Here is an 18,046-nt window from a genome sequence, read left to right as displayed (position 1 = left end):
GGTCCTCTAGTCCGTGGTTCTCAGGGAGGATGGAAGTGGGCATTAGAAAGGAATGGAGATGTTTGAACACGCGTGTTGAATGTGTATTACAATTTGTGTTTGAAGAGTTGATGAAAATAATCCATGACCAATCTATAAATGAAAATTGGGGTGAGTTTATTCTGAGCCAAATCTGAGGACTAGCTTAGCCCGGGGAAGGAAGGGCATGAAAGAAGTGGGGTGTACAGAGACGGTAGTGAAAGAGCACGTATCACATATGATTGGAATGTCCCTTTTACAAGAGTCATGAGACTGTCGGCGTAGTGATTGACGGACACAGCAGGTAGTAGGTCTGCTGTGTCAGTGGACACGGCAGGGTGGCAGGTCTGTTGTCTTGAGCTGGGTGGTCACAGGTGAGCAGCAGCAATCAATTCCTAGCCTAAGGAAAGACGCTTATCCTTAAGGAAGTACCAATGTGGGGGAAGTTGCATCTTTATCTTAAGGCCATTTGTTCTCGTCTTTGGGACACAGCAAATGCTCAAAGCAGATGTACAATGCACGCTCAATGGCCACCTCAGGCCCTTTTGAAAGAACGAGGTCAGGCCGAATTAGTTTTACACCAAATGGCTTCCTCATATATTCCAGTATATCCTATTGCTTGCCATTTGTGTGTCAGAAAACAAAACAAAAATGTTTTTTTTTTAAAACAACACAAAGTACGGAATGTAAGCTAGACAAAATCTTAGTTGAAGGGGGTTCAGCAGTTCCAGTGATTCCCAGCTGTGACACCCTCCTGAAGGATGGAGGGGAGGGCTGTGTAGCACTTACCAAAAATGTCCAGGAACACGGGTACATCCTGTATGCTCCGTACATTCCACAGAAAAGGAAATCGCAGTCTCGCTGCTTCTGGAACTTTCCTAAAGTACCCCTCTTGCCCACTCCCTGATGCCTGCAGGAAAAGGTCCCTTTCCTTGGTCTTCCTAGAGGTTCTTTGTGTGGTTCTTCTCTGCCTCCCTGGCTGCCCGCGCTCTGGCCACGCTGGCCCTTCCGCTGGCCTGCCTCTGCCTGGGCAGGTGCCCTTACAAGCACAGCGAGGGCGCCCGCCTCCCCTTCCCCTGACCCTGCCCGGCTGCTTCAGTTGAGACTCTGCCATCCCACCGCCTCCGGAGGTGTGCCTTGAGCCCCGTCGGCGCAGGTGTGCTGATCCTGCCTGTCACTCTCCTGCAGAGCCCTTGCTGCTTGTGGCGTTTTTTCCTTAGTTCTTACATTTGGTTTTTGTAGATTTTGTCTTCTTCCGTTGTCAATTCTTCCTGTCCAGTTTCCCTTCCCTTCCCCTCCAGCTTCTAACATATCAGCTGGAAAAAGTCTCGAGGCTGAATAAGACAAAGTAAAATGGGAGCACAGGCTCTGAGAGAGCCCGAGACTTGTTCTCTTGTTTGGGGCAGAAATGTCCTTTTACTAAAGAGTAGATTTGCTGACATCTGGTTTAGCTATTGAAACTCACTTTGGATTTTTCGTTTGTTGCTGTTCCAAACGGGGTAAGAGCTTAAGCAGCAGATTGCCAATGAGGTGAGGTGAGGTGCTGTCCACCTGAGGGGCACTGTGGGAAGAGGAATGTGGAACCTGGCATCTGCTCATACTGTCCCTGTGAAGAGTTTATCAACAATCATTTGTTTATGTGTGATATTGGTCCAATATATTGTCGACGCAAATAGTCCATAACCAATCTATAGATCAAAATTGGGGTGAGTTTATTATGAGCCAGATCTGAGGACCACATAGCCTGGGAGAGTCCTTCCACAAAGGAATGGAACACTCCAAAGAAGTGGGGTGTTCAGAGTGGTTACATACCCTCAAAGAGCACGGATCACATGTGATTGGAATGTCCCTTTTACAACAGTCACAAGACTGCCCTGTCAGCACAGCAATCGATGGACACAGCAGGTGGCAGGTCTGCTGTCTCGAGCTGGGTGGTCACAGTTGAGTGCAGCAATCAGCTCCTAGCCTAGGGAGAGATGCTTATCCTTAAGGAAATGCCAGTGTGGGGAAGTTGCACCTTTATCTTAAGGGCATTTATTCTTTGGGACACAGCAAATGCTTAAAGCAGATGTACAATGCGTGCTCAACAGCCACAGTCAGGCCCTTTTGGAAAACCAAGGTCAGGCAGAATTAGGTTTATACCAAATGGCTTCTTCATACACTCCAGAATATCCTATTGCTTGCCACTTGTTTATCAATGTGAAAATGTTATTTGAACCCGGGTTGTTCCTACGAAGTAGAGTGTTAAGTTCAGACATAATTGGAGAAGTTCTAAAATGTATCCTTCTTCTGAACATTCTGATGAGAAACTACCAGATTATCTTGAGTACAGAAATAAAAAGACTAATAATTGTGCTTTCCCGCCTCTGGAATTTCTGAGGCGGGGGTGAAGGGCCAGCATGGCCCGGGTCTTCAGCAGTTTGTTTGTTCTGTGTTTTAGCTGTGGTCCCTGGTACCTGCCATTTCCCTAGCCTTATTCTACATCCTTTTTGGAAATTCTGTGAGCTTCTCAAAGTCCTGTCAGCACATTATTTTTCTGCTTAGATCAGTCAGATTTCATTTCTACTGTGTACAATTTAGACTCCTTGCCCGATACATGCTGTACTTAAAATCTTCTTTTTTTAATATTATAACCTCACTAGAGACTGAAAGTAGTTTGTCAGCAGAAGAACAGAGTATAAAAACCCAGCAGTAAATGATGTTCTATGATGCTACATTTTTAAAGACTGTGGGAAAGTAATACAGTTGGGTTTTAATTGTTTGGTTTTCGTTTTTGTTGAATCCTCAAAATAGGCGAGGTCAGATCTATTTCTGATTTAAGGGAAGACTGGAAAACCAAACAAGGGGCTGGCCTGGTGGCATAGCGGTTAAGTGCACAAGTTCTGCTTCTTGGTGGCCCAGGGTTTGCCGGTTTGGATCCGGGGTGTGGACATGGCACCGCTTGGCAAGAGCCATGTTGTGGTAGGAATCCCACGTATAAAGTGGAAAATGGGCACGGATGTTAGCTCAGGGCCAGTCTTCCTCAGCAAAAAAAAAAAAAAAAGAGGAGGATTGGCAGTAGTTAGCTCAGGGTTAATCTTCCTCAAAAAAAAAAAAAAGAAAACCAAAGAAAATGAACTCCATGTCTTCTGATTCTTTTGGAGATATCCTTTTTTTAAAATTAAGCAATGAGGATGGTATTTAAAATAATGCCATTGAAAGTATCTTTTATACACATATCTTGTGCACATCTTTAATAATTTCCTTTTGGTAGATTCCTTGAAATACTTAAACCATGGTAGTCTTCCTTTTAGGAGGTTATGAAAAAGGAAGCCTCTTACCAAAAAAAGAACCAAAACTTTTACTTTCTTAGAAAGAAGATTAAATTAAGTTTCATTTGCAGCACGAGAAATTGTGCAATTTCAGTTATGTTCACGTTTCCAATTACACACTCACCTGGTCGCTGTCTGTGAACCCTGGGGGTCTGAGGCAGTGTTATCTGGGGCCTGTGCTTGTCTGAGAAATGAAATGTGGTTAAGCAGAGCCTTTTCCTAAGAGTGGAGCATGCAGAATGGGAACTGAAATCTACATGAAGCCACTCTTGACATTTGTAACTCGTGGTTGTAAGTCAGAGGGGAGGGGTGGATTTCACAACAGTTCCGTGCTGCCAGTGCAACCCAGAAGCTGGCAGCAATATGCCAGTGTGTCAAAACTTTGTTCAAATTACGGCTGAGAAGGCCGTAAGCAAAAGTAGGAGTGTGACAGATCTTCAGACGAGCGCGTAAATTCAGACGTGTGCGGCTTGATACCTGTTACGGGGCTCCTGTAGTCTTAGTCATCAGTTAATCTGGCCCTTGTCTGTTCTTGCTTAATAAAAGAAAAGTGTAAGACCAAGACAGAAACGTTAAGAAAGATCACATGGCTATGACTCCAACTAAAAAAAGCCTCGATTAAGGAACCAATGTTTTTTGCCTTCTAGTTTCTGTTTACTATTTACTATCTGGCCCTTTACAGACAAAGTTTACCAACCCTGCCCTACACATGAGGGAAGAAAAAAGAACTTTAAAACTTTGAATTAGTGCCGGGGCCGGCTCCGTGGCCGAGTGGTTAAGTTCGTGCGCTCTGCTTTGGCCGTCCAGGGTTTTGCCGGTTAGGATCCTGGGCCGGGACATGGCACCACTCGTCAAGCCATGCTGAGGCAGCATCCCACATGCCACAACTAGAATACACAACTATGTACCGAGGGGCTTTGGGGAGAAAAAGGAAAAATAAAATCTTAAAAAACAATTGAATTAGTGCCCTCATCTCAGAGTTTCAAGAAGATATTGTAGCTGTAAAAAACCCCAAACCAAAAAACAGTGTACTATTAAAATTGAGAAATCAGAAAACAAGGAATGATAATCTGATAGAGGCCACTGCCAGAAAAACTAACCAGAAACAAAAATGGAGCAGTCTACTGTAGGGGTGCGGAGGGGGAGGCCAGACACTGTTGATTTTCGTTATAAGATCTTCTGGCCTATTTGCTTAAGACAAGTTCCTGTTAGAGAAAGTGAGAGCAAAAAAGCCAGAGGGGAAGATGCAACATAGAAAGTAAGTGAGAAACACTTCCCAGAAAGAAGGAAGTCACGAGTCTTCTGAGGAAGAAGATTCGCTGAGTCCTGGTGGACAAGTGAAAATGGGCTCAGATCTGGACACATTCTTGTGAAACAGAAAAACTCAGGAATAGAAGATTTCAAAAGTCTTGTGGGAAAAAAAACAGGTCCATTACAAAATGGCATCAGACTTTAGAGCTGGAAGCCAGAAGACTATAGAGCAGTGCCTTCAGACTTCTGAGGAAAATGATTTTGAACCTAGAATTTTATATGCAGCCAAACTATTAAGCGTAAGTACAAAATAAGTCAGACAAGCAAGGATTAGGAAAGTTTGTCTCCCATGCATTCTCTCTGAGAAAATCATCTAAGGGTCTACTTTAGTAAAACAAATTGGGAAAATAAGGAAGACTGGGATTTGAGATGTGGACCTAAAGAGGAATGGAAAGGGGCTTCCAGGACCACAGCTGTGCAGCCGATCTGGAAACCACATGGTGCGAACGAAGAGTGTCAGAGGGTTCTGAGAAGAACATCTTTAGGAAGAAATTGGATTCATGCAAATAGTGAAATAAGAAAATCACTGATCTTAGTGATAAGACAAAGACGTGTTTCTTTTGCCAATAATACCAATGAAAAACTCCAGGGAAAACAGGCGGGCCTGGTGGCCTAGTGGTTAAGTTTGTGCACTGTGCTCTGGCGGCCCGGGGTTCACAGGCCTGCATCCGTCGTGGACCCAGCACTGCTCAAGCCACGCTGTGGTGGCATCCCACATAAAATAGAGGAAGATTGGCACAGATGTTAGCTCAGTGACAGTCTTCCTCAAGCAAAAAGAGGAGGATTGGCAAAAAAAAAAAAAAACCAAAAACTCCAGGGAAAACAGAAAGCTGGACAAGAATGCCACAGTCCAAATATAAAGCAAGTTAAAACATGACATGAATTTTGAGCATTTGATGGAGTATGGAAAAAGATAGTTCATTTGTCTCTGATGATGAGAATATTCTTAGAGCTGTGGTGGTATAAGATTACTTCACTGTTTTTGGGCTAGGCACACTCCTTGGTTCTAGGGTGAATTCTAATATAAAAAATGAGTTTTCAACTTTGAAACAAAATGTACAAAGTTTAATCATTAATATGAATATATAAACATAAAAGTAATCTGATAAGAGCCATCAGAAATTGGGAGAAAGGAGAGACGGTGAAATCATGGGGAAAAATATAGGCCCTAATTTCCTCATTTTCAGGGTAGACATTCTAAAGAAACAGTAAATTCATGGATCAAGAAAATGGAGGTCTCAGTGTATTATTTACAATAAATATAGAACTAAAAATGATACAGTTGGCCAGACTGGGAGGAGGGGTGGTAGAGTTCCTTTGGGTTGTGATTCCTCATCTCTTACGGGGGGATAGGATGCTGTAGGGTATGGTAGGTGGAGCCATTTTGTTTAACAATTTGTGATTGGTTTTATTTACAAACATCGTTTTGATAAAAATTCAAACAGTGCAGAAGGGTGTGCAGCGAGAAGTGTCCCTCTGACTCCCGCTTGCAGAACGCCCTGAGGGGCAGTGTTGCCATCCCATCCATGCCTGTCCCTGTTCCTCCACAAACGGTGTTGGTGTGAGCGCACCGTCCTGCTGTCCTATACCTTTCTTCTCTCACATCACAGTATGTCCTGACATGCGCACCGTCTTAGTGTCTAGACGTCATTGTGGTTAAAGCTTCCAGAACACAGCATCATACACGTGTGGACGGACATTTAGGATTTTTTTCTATACATGCCATTATGTTACCAGAAGTCATTCCCTATGAGTGGCAATGTGTCATAGGATACTTGCCTAGAAATGGAATTTGTTGGGTCAAAGGTATGGAGGTTTTTTAGTTTAAAATAGATTTTAAGTTTACCTGAGAAACCATGATCCCACATCGTGACTGAGGGCCCACTTCCCACGAGAGCCCACGAGAGCCCACAAGTTCTGACCCCACCATGCCCCACGTCTCTGCTGACCTTCCATAAGGAGGCCCACACGCCATGTCCTCCACCGTACCCCCAATTTCCCACCTCCCCCAACCCAGCCCTTTCTGCTGACCTCTCAGAACTCAGTCTCTTATCAATAAAACCCCGTCTCTCGAACATTCGCACCAGGTGTTCCTTAGAAAGAGCATTCCTCTCCCCCGCCACAGTCTGGCGCAGGGATGGCCCAGGCGGCCCACGCGGGCCAGGGCCTCTTCAGTTCCCATGGGGAGGTGGGCTGTGCAGTCTTGTCTCTCCTTCCAGACTCCTCAGAGAGTTACTTCTCCTCCCCTGGGGGAGTCATCAGAGGGGACAGAGACTGGGGTTGTTGGCCAGCAGAGCCCCATCCCTGTCCTGATGCTCCACCTCCGTCCTCTGCCCGAAGCCTCTCCTGAGGACCCGACCTTCCCTGAAGCCCAGCACATGGGAGCTGTCCTGTCTCTGGGCCTGGACACAGGGAGGGGCTTCCCTGTTGTCACTGTTTCCTGCACTTACCGAGGGCCATGACCTTCCCTCTACGTGGGGGTCACCTCCAGGCCCTTGGTCACTACCTGTCACTCACTGGTGGTTCCCTCCGCTGCTCCCATCATTGCTTGGACCCATCCAGTTCCTGTCTTTCCAGCTCCGATCTCACTTCAGCCTCCTCCTCCTTCCCCAGACCCTGTAATGGCCACAGCCCCACAGAGAGTGCTGACCCGTTCCCCTCCTCATGGGGCTGATTCTAGGGTCCTTGTCATAACCAGCACCCCCTGACTCTCAGCACCCCACAGACCGACCTGGCTTCAGCCTTCGCCTGCTGGTCGCACTCCTGCCCAGCCTGCCTGCATCCAGACACTGGCCAGCCGGGGCCTCTCCTACTGCCGTCCTCTCCCGGGTCAGTAAGCCTCTCTACAAGACGATGCCCAGACACCTGCAAAGTTGCTGAAAAGGCTTGTCCCTGCATTCCACTCTTGCTCCAGCTGTCTCATTCATTTCCTCGACATCATGGTCTCCTCTGCTCCCATTCTCTTAAAACTCATCTCACATTTATCATTCTCTTTTGAAAAAAATGGATCTTAATTCACGATTCGACTTTTTTCCACTGAGTTAAAAAAAAAGTCTGTTTTCTTCTTATGAATTCATTTTTTAAAAACTCTTAAATCTTTGACCACTTAGAACTTGTTAGTATGAAAAATGAGTATAATTTATTTGCTTTTCTCAAGGTGGCGACACAAATTTTCCATTATTTGTTGGAAAGTCTCCCTTTCACTGACGTGCTTTTCAGGACACCACATTCCAGTGAATCTGGTTTATTTGTTATTCATTTGCTCTGTGCAGAGGCCCGCGGATGTGCCCGCAGATGCCACTTCAGTCACACCGTGTCCGTGATGATGGTTTAAGCGGTTTCTGGCTGTTCTGTCCCATTGGCTTTTCAGTTTTAATGTTACAATCTCCTCGTCTCTGTTTTGAAGTAGGACATCTGACATCTTACAATACCGTCTCAATAAATGTTAAGAATACCCCATACCTTTCACTTATTCAGATTTTCTTCGTGTTTCTAAATCATTTTAAAATGCTTTTCATATAGATATTTTCTTGTTTGTTATTAGGTTATTTTATAATTTTCTGTTGCTATTGAAAAAATGACCTTCCACTATATTTTGACTTTCCTGTAAATTTTGTGTTCAGTAAAAACTTAGTGAATTCTTTTTTAGCCACAGCTTTGCAGTTGCTTCTCTTAGATTTTCTGGGTGCACAATCAGTCATCTGTAAATAACAACTTTTTTCTTGCCTAAGTGCCTTTTCCTTTTCAATCAATTTCCTTTACAATATTTGTTTTACCACATTAACCTTTAACTATAATAAAACACTAAAGGAAACTGCATACTTTGCTCTTAATCACCGTGGAGTCAGAGCCGGGTCTGCAATGTTCTGCTGGGTGCCGGCTTGTGGAGGACAGGACAGAACCACCACCCAAGGGGCTGGCCTCTGATGTACGAGGAATGGATGTTAAGTTGCTGAAGAGTTATGAAGAATGTGTAGTTTGCATAACACAAAGTTTTATTATTCTAATTTTAAGGCCATTTAAACTAATTTTATTCAGAGTAAGTCTACATTAAATTACAATATTAATAATCTCTAGAGACAATGAACTTAAAATAGAAGAAGTAGAAATCTATTTGGTCTCTGATAGACCACGTATTATAGAACTCACAAATGAAAATTTACAAATATAGAAATAATGATGATACTTAAAGAGTGAGGATTTTCATATGGAAACCCATAAGATGTCATATTTTAAACACGCATGTTTCAAAAAGGGAGAATCTTTTAATAATTTAGCACAAAATCAAATTATATAAACTTGGTATATTCCAGAAAATATTGCTTTAAACACTTATACCATGATCAAAATTCCTTTGGTAGCTTTTAATCAAAATGAAACATGCTATTATGTAAAATATAAAGTACTTTTAAATGTTATCACAAAAGTGTCTTTGTTATAGTTACCATACCAACATCATCATCCGCTGTTCAACCTCACCTATACATACACAACATGAAACCAGGTGCCAACAAAATCCTTTTCCTCTTTCGACAAACTAACCTCTGCTTCACATATCAAGACTTTAAGTCCCTATAAAACTTTCTACAGTGGTTACAGCACAGGGAACAATGACGTCCCTGCACGTGACTGTAAAACCAAACCTCATTACGGCAATCACACAAATACTGCAATTAAAAATCAAACAGCAGTTACCCCAAGGCAAAAAACAGGGACTGCTAGACTCAATCTTAGGATGGTAAACACAAACACCCCATCCCCCAAACCCTTGAACAGAAAAGTCACAAATAACTCAGTGGAAATGAAATAAGACACTGATGGGTTCACCGTGACAGACACATCAGACCCGACGTCTCTTGGCACATCAGAGATCTCACTGAGAAACCTCATTATGAAACAACCAGTCATCAAAGTGTAAAACTTGCTGAAAATAAATGAAACAAACAGATGCCAGTATTTAGCTTGCATAATTGATTAGCCAGTCTTGAACACTGACTCTTCTTCCTAATGTTCACCAATTAAGGGCTCTTGTTTTCAATCTAAGTGTCCATAAACTGAGACAGCTTGTCTTCAGGAATCCCTAAGTAATCTTTGTAGCTAAAGAATGCAGCATGGAGGGTCTTTTTAATTGTGCATTCATGATCACACACACAAAAACAAACCAAACTTTCAGCTTTTTGCCACAAAAAAAGCCACCTTAGAAAGAAACCTCTTTTAACCAATATCTTCTTGTCCAATCTCAAAAGTCTTTGTGCACAGAGCAACAGAAAACATTTAAACGCTGAAAAGAACAAGAGGAAGAACTGGAGGAAAAAAGATACATGTGCCTTTTGCAAATCCTGGAGCCCGAGAGCGGGGTGCAGGAGTCGTCTCCTGTCCTAATCCAAGAGCATCCAGGCTGCTCAGTCCAGAAAGTCCTGGAAGCAGTGCAGCCGGGCTCCGCGGCTCGGAAGGTACATTCTCGCGTCTCACTGAGCAACAGCCGGCTGAGCCTCAGGCCACGTAGTGGTACTGGTTTGGATTGTCTTTGTCTCTCTCCATATAGTCTCTGTCTATAAGAGATTCAATTCTCTTTTTCAAGTCTCCAGGCTAAAAGAGAAAAACAAAACCCCCCAATTATAGTGGCATTAAATTTACAAACATAGAGAAATATACATATCATGAAGTCTGTGATTCTAATTATGTACATATATTACATATATAATCATATTTACATACAAACTATTTATAATTATAAAATGAATAGAATAAAACTCCCTACTTCAAGGACAATCTTAACAAGATCTCTTGATCAAGTGCTTCCATGTGATTTTACTGTCAGAGCCAGGCTTCCTGTGGGAAATGCAAACACATCACTAAGGATTGCTAATGAGCACGTTCCCATGGCTGGTCGTATTAGGTAATGCATTTTTGTTTGTTTGAAAGGGACATCTGATAATGTCTCACGGCACTTTCATCCTTTGTAAGGTCATTTCTCCCAAAGTACTATGTTTTATTATTACATATGGTGCGTATATATATGTATACATGCTATATATAGCAGAACCACAGACTCTGAGTGTTCCCCTGTTCAAAGCAGACAAATGAATTGACACGTCTGCCCAGGAAGGGGCCTCCGGCTCTGCTGTGGTGGGAAGCACGCTGAGGCTGACATTTATGAGCAGACTTCTCCCTGTGAGGGTAGGCTCTGTCTTCCAAACAGCAGGACATTCTAGTCAGTGATAGATCACACATCTTACAAGATGCGGCTGAAACCCAATTACCTATCAAAGCAGAAGAGGTGCTGTGGCCGGCTGTACACCTTACTCCCTGCTGAGTGTTTTGTTTAATTGCCAGGCCTCACATCTGCAAAGGGAAAATTGGCACTGGCCCTGGCTCGTGGTAGGAAAGAACGGTGTATGCAGCAGCATTCTGTGACCGTGCAGAGTACGACAGAGCACACGTCACTTCTGGAGGGTACAGGAGCCCAATGTTGGCTGAAGTCAGCTGGCACTCCCCCCAGCCACTCCCATGTCGACTCACTGGTCCACCTCGTCTTGACTCCCTTGGTGAGGGGGGTCAGTGGCTCTTCCGTCAGACTGGACAGCAGGGAATAAGGGAACTTGCACCCCAAAAGCACGTGCAGCCAGGTCTCACGAGTCCCATGCATTCTAGGTGGGTACACATGCTCTCAGGAGTTCTTCATGATGCTCCCCCAACTTACTTGTGTCCAAATACAGTCAAGGCAGTAACTCTCAGTCCGGGAAACATGCACGGACCGAAAGCTTTTAGTGTGGACTTTCTTACACAACAGCATAGAGGAAATATTACTCAGGTAAAAAACGCTGTCCTGCTTGTAAAATGCTGAGTAACTTAGTTGTTAAAATGATTTCCTTAAAATCTTGTGATATAACCTGAACTGCCACAACTATGAGAAAAAAATGTGTCCAGATTTCCATGCAGTGCCTCTTCCCTTCTTAAGGTCTAAGCAAGGTCAATCTCCTTGCAAGTGGGAGTTTAGGGGTCTATCATTCTTACAATGGTGATGAAGAAGCTTCAGGATCAAGTCCCTACTATCATCACCTGCCAGTTTTTCTACACTTAGTGTGTACACAAAGGTAAATTTTCATCACAAATGACCACTGACAATGTAGGACAAATGAAATGATTCTGAAGGTACTGAGAACTGAACATGCTTTGCCAATTGGTTAGTACAATAACACAAGTTTAATTAAGCTAATATACATTTACCTTTACTGGAAATTTCAGCTGATTATACAATTCAGAAACTAGAAGGTTATGACCAAGCGTCTTCCTCATCTTCATAATTCTGACGATGGCAGCGTCAATCTGATACTGCCGGTCCTGAAACACTCTCTCAGTGGTGCTGACTTGTTCTTCAACCTGCACGAAAAAGAGAAAAGTGAAGGGTACAGATACATTTCAGTATTAATTATTTCATAGGATAAGTCTGATGAGAAAATTTTGATGCAAAGAAAGGCCAAACTTTGGATGAATCTTCTTGTTACACATTTTTATTTGTTCTAGTAAAAGCTAGCTTCCCAAGAACAGTACAATTTCAGTACCAAAACTTGAAAAAGTTGTATGTCTTTTATAAAAAAACTGCAAAACCCCTATATAATCCTGGATTAAACATTTGCTCAAAAGTTAGGAAACCTACTAATCTAACTGAGATCATAACAAGCATTTCTGAGTTAGATTATGTGGTCATCTTGATAGATGCTGCAAAGGCATGATAAAATTGAAAATCTATTTTTGATTTAAAACAACTTTAGCATATAAGGAATAATTAAAAAAAAAGAACCTGAACATGATAAAGAAGTGTTATTAGAAACAAGTAGCAAATACTGGTAGCCTCTTCATGTTAGTCACACGGCAGCCTGATGGGGTCTGCAGATGGGGGGGGCGGGCAGCGGCGGGGAGGGGAGGCAGGCATGTAAGTATGTTTCAGGAAGGGAGGACCCAAACTTTCCTGTTTTCAAAGGGGTCCATGACCCCATAAAGGTTAATGTTTCCTGTACTAGAAACAAAACCTCAGGAAGAGAAGGGAAAGCCTAGTCTGACCACTGCTGTTTCTTAAAAGTATGACTTTTAGAGGTTCCAGCTATGCGGTAAAAGCACAGCCTAAAGGGGCACAATGAAGAGGAGCAGACACCTGATCTTTATTTGTAGATGAGCTGCAGAATCGAAAATCCAAGAAAATCGACTGAAAAACCATCAAAGCCAATGAGAGTTTCGTGAACTGACTGGATACAAGATAAATGCACAAAGATAAATGGCGCTACTATCTACACACTGCCAACAGCTAGTTATATGTGTAAAGAGAAAACACCCCCTTTACAGGGTGCCAGCATTTCACTGGCCCTTCAGGCTTAAAACCTTTAGTACTTTCCAAACCCTTCCTAAGTCTGCCGGGTCTCCCTGTGATCTGGCTCAGCTTCCCTTTGCGGGAAGCCTTCTCTGACCACAGCTAACAGACTGGGCTTCCCTGTGCTTCTCCATCATAACCTTTCCCTCAGTTGTAACGAGTTCATCAGCGTGTGGTCATCTGGCACCCGTCTGCTGGACAAGACTGAAAGCTCCTTGAAACAGAGACTTATTCTTTATTGCTAACAGCTGAGTTTTCAGGGCTTCAAAGAGGACCTGAACCACAGTAGGTGCCTTACCAGTATTTGTTTAATTATCAAATAAGAAATATGCAAAACTCATAGAAGAAAACTCTGAGGAAGATAAGAGATTTATATATATTCATATATATATGAATATATATACACACACACACACAGGTATGAATCAGAATATTTAGTATGATAAAGATGAAAACTTCAGGGGCCAGCCCGGTGGCGCAGCAGTTAAGAGCGCACGTTCCGCTTCTCGGCGGCCCAGGGTTCACCAGTTTGTATGTTGGGTGTGGACACGGCACCGCTTGGCAAGCCATGCTGTGGTAGGCGTCCCACATATAAAAAGTGGAGTAAGATGGGCACGGATGCTAGCTCAGGGCCAGCCTTCTTCAGCAAAAAGAGGAGGACTGGCAGCAGATGTTAGCTCAGGGCTAATCTTCCTCAAACAAACAAACAAACAAAAAAGACAGAAACTTCAAATTAACACACTCTGAATAAAAAGTCAATGTTCTTATTTGGAGGGGCAAAGACATGAGAAAATCATTTTCATGTTCGTTGGGAGAAAAAATTTATAGGAATAAGTACATTAATTAAAAGAATTTGGGCACTGGCTATGAAATAGGTCAACAGACTCTGCAGTACAGAACTGAGAGACTGGCCCATAACGTAGGCATCTGCTGTGCAGGAAAGGTGGCGATTCAATTACGCTGTCAGAGAATGGTGTTTTCAATTCAGCTTTGGAACAGAGAGGGGTCGGAATGCTTTCTGATACTAAAAATAATTTCTACGTTGCTCAAAGAAAGATTTAAATGTGAAAACTACTAGGAAAATACAGGTAAATATTTTTAAAATTTTGGATTAAAGGAAGGTCCTTGTGAACTCAAGTCAGAAACCATAAAGGATAAGACAACATTTGAGAACTTAAAATTTTCATATGGGGAAAAACTCTCTCAAAACAAAAAAATTATCTGTTACAAATGACAAAAGGTCAATCTCCCTAATATACGATCTACTAATTTCTGATAGATAGATGTACCTTGAACAATTAATTAAAAAGAGGAAAATATAAATAGTTAACTATAAGAGAGCAGTGCCAGCATTTATAAAGTGCTTACAAGCACCTGCCCAAGAGTTTTATAAACATTTTTCTTCAATTCTCAAAACCTGAAGTAGTATTATGCCTATTTTAAAAGACGAAGAATCAAAGACTGGAAAGATTACGTAATTCATATAAGCTACTAAATGGCATAAAGATGCTGAGAGGAGTCATAGGAATTCAAACTAAACCGGCAGTGAACGATCTTCATGCCTGTGAGAACAGGTGGGCAGGGGCAGGTGGAGGGAGGGCAGGCACTCTTGTGAGACTGGACACTGGAATCCAGTAAAGTCTGCCATACTGTAATTTGGAAAAGAGTGGTCAATCTAACGGAAGGACAGCTTCTTTGACCCAGCCCTTCCAGGGCAAGGATTTTACACTAAGGAAACAGTCCAACGCCAGGCACAGAGAATGTCTAACGAAACCTCATTTCCAGCAGGAAGAAATGGAAACAACCTAAGTGCCTTTCCACAAGGGCACTGCCAGGCTCCCGCGGGTTCACACAATGGATTCTCCGCTCCCATTAAACACTGAGTGCTGACAGGGAAACGAGGCCATGATGAAGAGTAAGAACAGGGTACAAAACGGCACACACAAACGGCATACAGAGAATGATCCCATTTAACAAAGAAAGGTTTATATATGTACATCACCAAGAGCTGCGGTGGAAGCAGTGGTACTCCCCAGGAGAAAGAGATGACAGCCCCACTTTGAAATTATAACTCCAAAATTTTACACCCTTTAATCAGTCTGTTATAAATTCCCAATAGTAAAAAGATGGATCAAAGGATATGTGCATTTATCTTTAGCATGTATGTCAAATTCCTCACTAAAAATCCTGCACTAATCCAAACATCTTTTAAAAAATAAAAACATAAAAAAGGATGCCTGTTTTCCTATCTACTTGCCAACAGTGGCTATTATCAAACTTTTAAACATTTCCAAAATTGATAGATGAAAAATGGAATACTATTTTAATTTCAATTAAGGAAGATTACTGACAACAATGAACCTCCTTTATATATTTATCCTTCCATATTTCTTTCTGTGTAATCTGAACACATTTTCCGACTGGGCTACATATGAACCCCTCTTGGTTAGTGAAGCAATCACTGTCTACTGCTGGAGGTAGGCATTTGTGACACCACCTGTCTGAACTGACCTCACTCCTCATTCCCTCACATGTATAAGCAGGGCATGGACATCCTGCTATCTAAGTGGTGCCGGGGGTGCAAGGGTGTATGCATTAGGAAAGGCCTGAGGGCAGTGGTCCAGAACCTGCTCAGGCCACCTGACATGAGAGTCTGTTCCAAGCTTCAGACACTCCAGCTGTACGCAGATCACAGATACGGCATCAGTGGGCCACTTCCACCCATAACCCTCACCACTCCCACCCCAGGGCCCTGGCCAAGGCCGAGCTGACAGAGTAGCTGAAATGTGCTGTACAAAAATAAAAAGTAAGTCCCTGGTATTGGAAATGACATGCTCCCTATGCTAACAGAATCTGATATAGGAAGACCTGACTTATCACACCATTTTTGTGAACAGGAGTGACAACTATTAAGTGCATTTCTTTCTGATTATCATTCCTATTATGAATGTAAAGTTAATGAAAGCTACATTAAAACGAGTACTATTATAAACATTATGTATTCAAATTAGGTACTTTAGAAATATGCTTCAGAACCCTACTTCAAGAAATTACTATAAAACCTAATGATTCTTTAGTGAATACTCTGTTAAGTAAAAACCAGAAAGTTTATACATACTGTTTCCTTCATCTGAATTTGATTGATCTTTATTCGAAACAACTTGTGCTTGAATTCTCCATTAAAAATGAATTTGTCTCCATCTTCCACCTCCTTTCCTTTGGGACTTTTAATCAGAACTCGTGCCTTGCCACAGGCCAGAGACTGTAACGTTCTTCGCAACTCACTGTCCTCTGCATGGGGAGGAAATTTGGGCACAGGTCAGTGAAAATGAACTAGACACCTGACACAAAGAAACCACGCCCTCAAGTTGGCCAGCAGAGACCAAGTCCATTCTTAAACAAGTAAGTGTTCTAAACATGAGGACATTCAGAAGCTGCACATTCACGAAGGGGGTTTTCATACCTATCCCGGTGGCTGTTTTTATTTCTTCAAAGCTGAACTCATCTCCTTCGTTGAACATGAGAAGCACCAGTGTCTGGAAGAGGGACACCTGGAACTCCTTCTTTCCCTTAAAGAGAATGGACACGCCACATGTAAAGTTGTGTGTGCACAATCTTCAGAAAATTTTAAGAGGCTTCTTTCTGCTCTCAAACTTTGTTGGGGGAATGTGAGAAATTACTAACTAGCCACCAAATAAGAAGAAATTAAGTTACTGATTATACAAGAATAAAATGACTCAGTATTCCACTTAAAAGTTCTTCTTTTGAAATAGTTTTTAAAGTAGTAAGAAAGTTCTTCAGCAAATCAGGTTGAACAGAAGGTACTATTGTTACTTGAAGTCAGATGTTGCTGACACCTGTCTAACAGCGCCCTTCCGTCCTATTTCTAGCCAGCCAAGGTCCTCTTAGTGGCAGTGGGAACGCTCCTGGAGTGGACAGAGCATGAGAAGATGCAGTGACAAAACCTGCATGGAAGGGGAAGCTGGCAAAAGATCCAGCCAACACCTCTGTTAAAGAAGAGTGACCATACGCAGCACATGGACCATCACAAAGCCTCGGCCCAGCTTCCCGCTGCATGTGCCTGTGATGCACACGACCAACGCAAGCCTGGCCTTGGACCTCACGTGATTCCCCGCTGCTGTTTAGAGTCCCCACTGCAGAGACTGGCCACATGCTCGCTGTGTGTGTAGAAGCATGGCAGGGATGACGGGGTGTCCTGTGTGAGCGCTCCACACTCAGGCCCTGCCCATGGCAAGGCAGAACCGCAGCCCTGCGAGCATCCTGTAGAGGCTCAGTTCTGAAGCTGGCCAGTAAGGGGGTCGTGCAACTCAACTCTCATCGTACCCTGAAGAATAGTACGTGTGGTTTTATGTATATAAGCCTGCACAATAACACACAATGAAATATGGTATGTATAACTTATATGTACTTGTGTATATATGTATATATAATTTATATGATAACGTACAGAGATAATGTATTATAACAGCTAGCAAAATGGGAATTTTGAAATCTTTTTTGCTTTGTATTCATAATTGAATTTTATTTACAAAACTGAAGTTAAATGCAAATATGAAGGGACTGTTCTGTGATGTGCTTCCTTCATTCACCACTACAATGTATGCATTTTCCCCTCTTAAATGGGCACTTTTAATAGCAGATCGCAAATGCGTACCCTTATCCATCCACCTGTGAAAATGTCTTATTAAGATGAATTTGCAGAATTGGAACTACCAAAACAAAGCATGTGGTTCTAGAGGTTTTGAGATGCACTGCCCAAACACCCTGGAGACGCTCACACCCTTGCTCCAGAGGGGCGCACTGCTGTCTTGTCCGGCCTGGCCCCAGAAATCCCGTGGGTCCAGCAGTGCCGCTTCGCTGCCTTTCCATCTGCAGCCCTTTGGTGGGCAGAGAAGTAAGTGCGGCACATTCTCATCCATTTTCTAGTCTTGCTTTTATGAGCCGCCACTTCACAGTCTCTGTGCTTTTTTCAATTAGGTCAATGCTTTTCTATTCTTACTGATTTTTTTTTTAAGAT

At 42.8% G+C, this 18,046-nt stretch overlaps 1 protein-coding gene across 1 annotated transcript in view; it reads right to left on the bottom strand.

Annotated features, from left to right (window-relative positions):
- Positions 1-8,614: 8,614 nt before the first annotated feature.
- CUL4A (cullin 4A) overlaps positions 8,615-18,046 on the bottom strand; it is a 52,077-nt gene continuing 42,645 nt past the window's right edge. Inside the window, exons 17-20 of the mRNA XM_070579366.1 lie at positions 16,472-16,577; positions 16,127-16,299; positions 11,871-12,023; positions 8,615-10,229 (exon numbers count right to left, since the gene is read on the bottom strand). Of these exons, the coding sequence (XP_070435467.1) occupies positions 10,134-10,229; positions 11,871-12,023; positions 16,127-16,299; positions 16,472-16,577 (528 nt within the window). The 3' untranslated portion in view covers positions 8,615-10,133. The remainder of the gene's footprint in view (positions 10,230-11,870; positions 12,024-16,126; positions 16,300-16,471; positions 16,578-18,046) is intronic.

This window comes from Equus przewalskii, chromosome 16 (assembly GCF_037783145.1).
Source record: "Equus przewalskii isolate Varuska chromosome 16, EquPr2, whole genome shotgun sequence".
Taxonomy (NCBI): Eukaryota; Metazoa; Chordata; class Mammalia; order Perissodactyla; family Equidae; genus Equus; species Equus przewalskii.
This window is presented reverse-complemented; position numbering and strand designations above follow the sequence as displayed.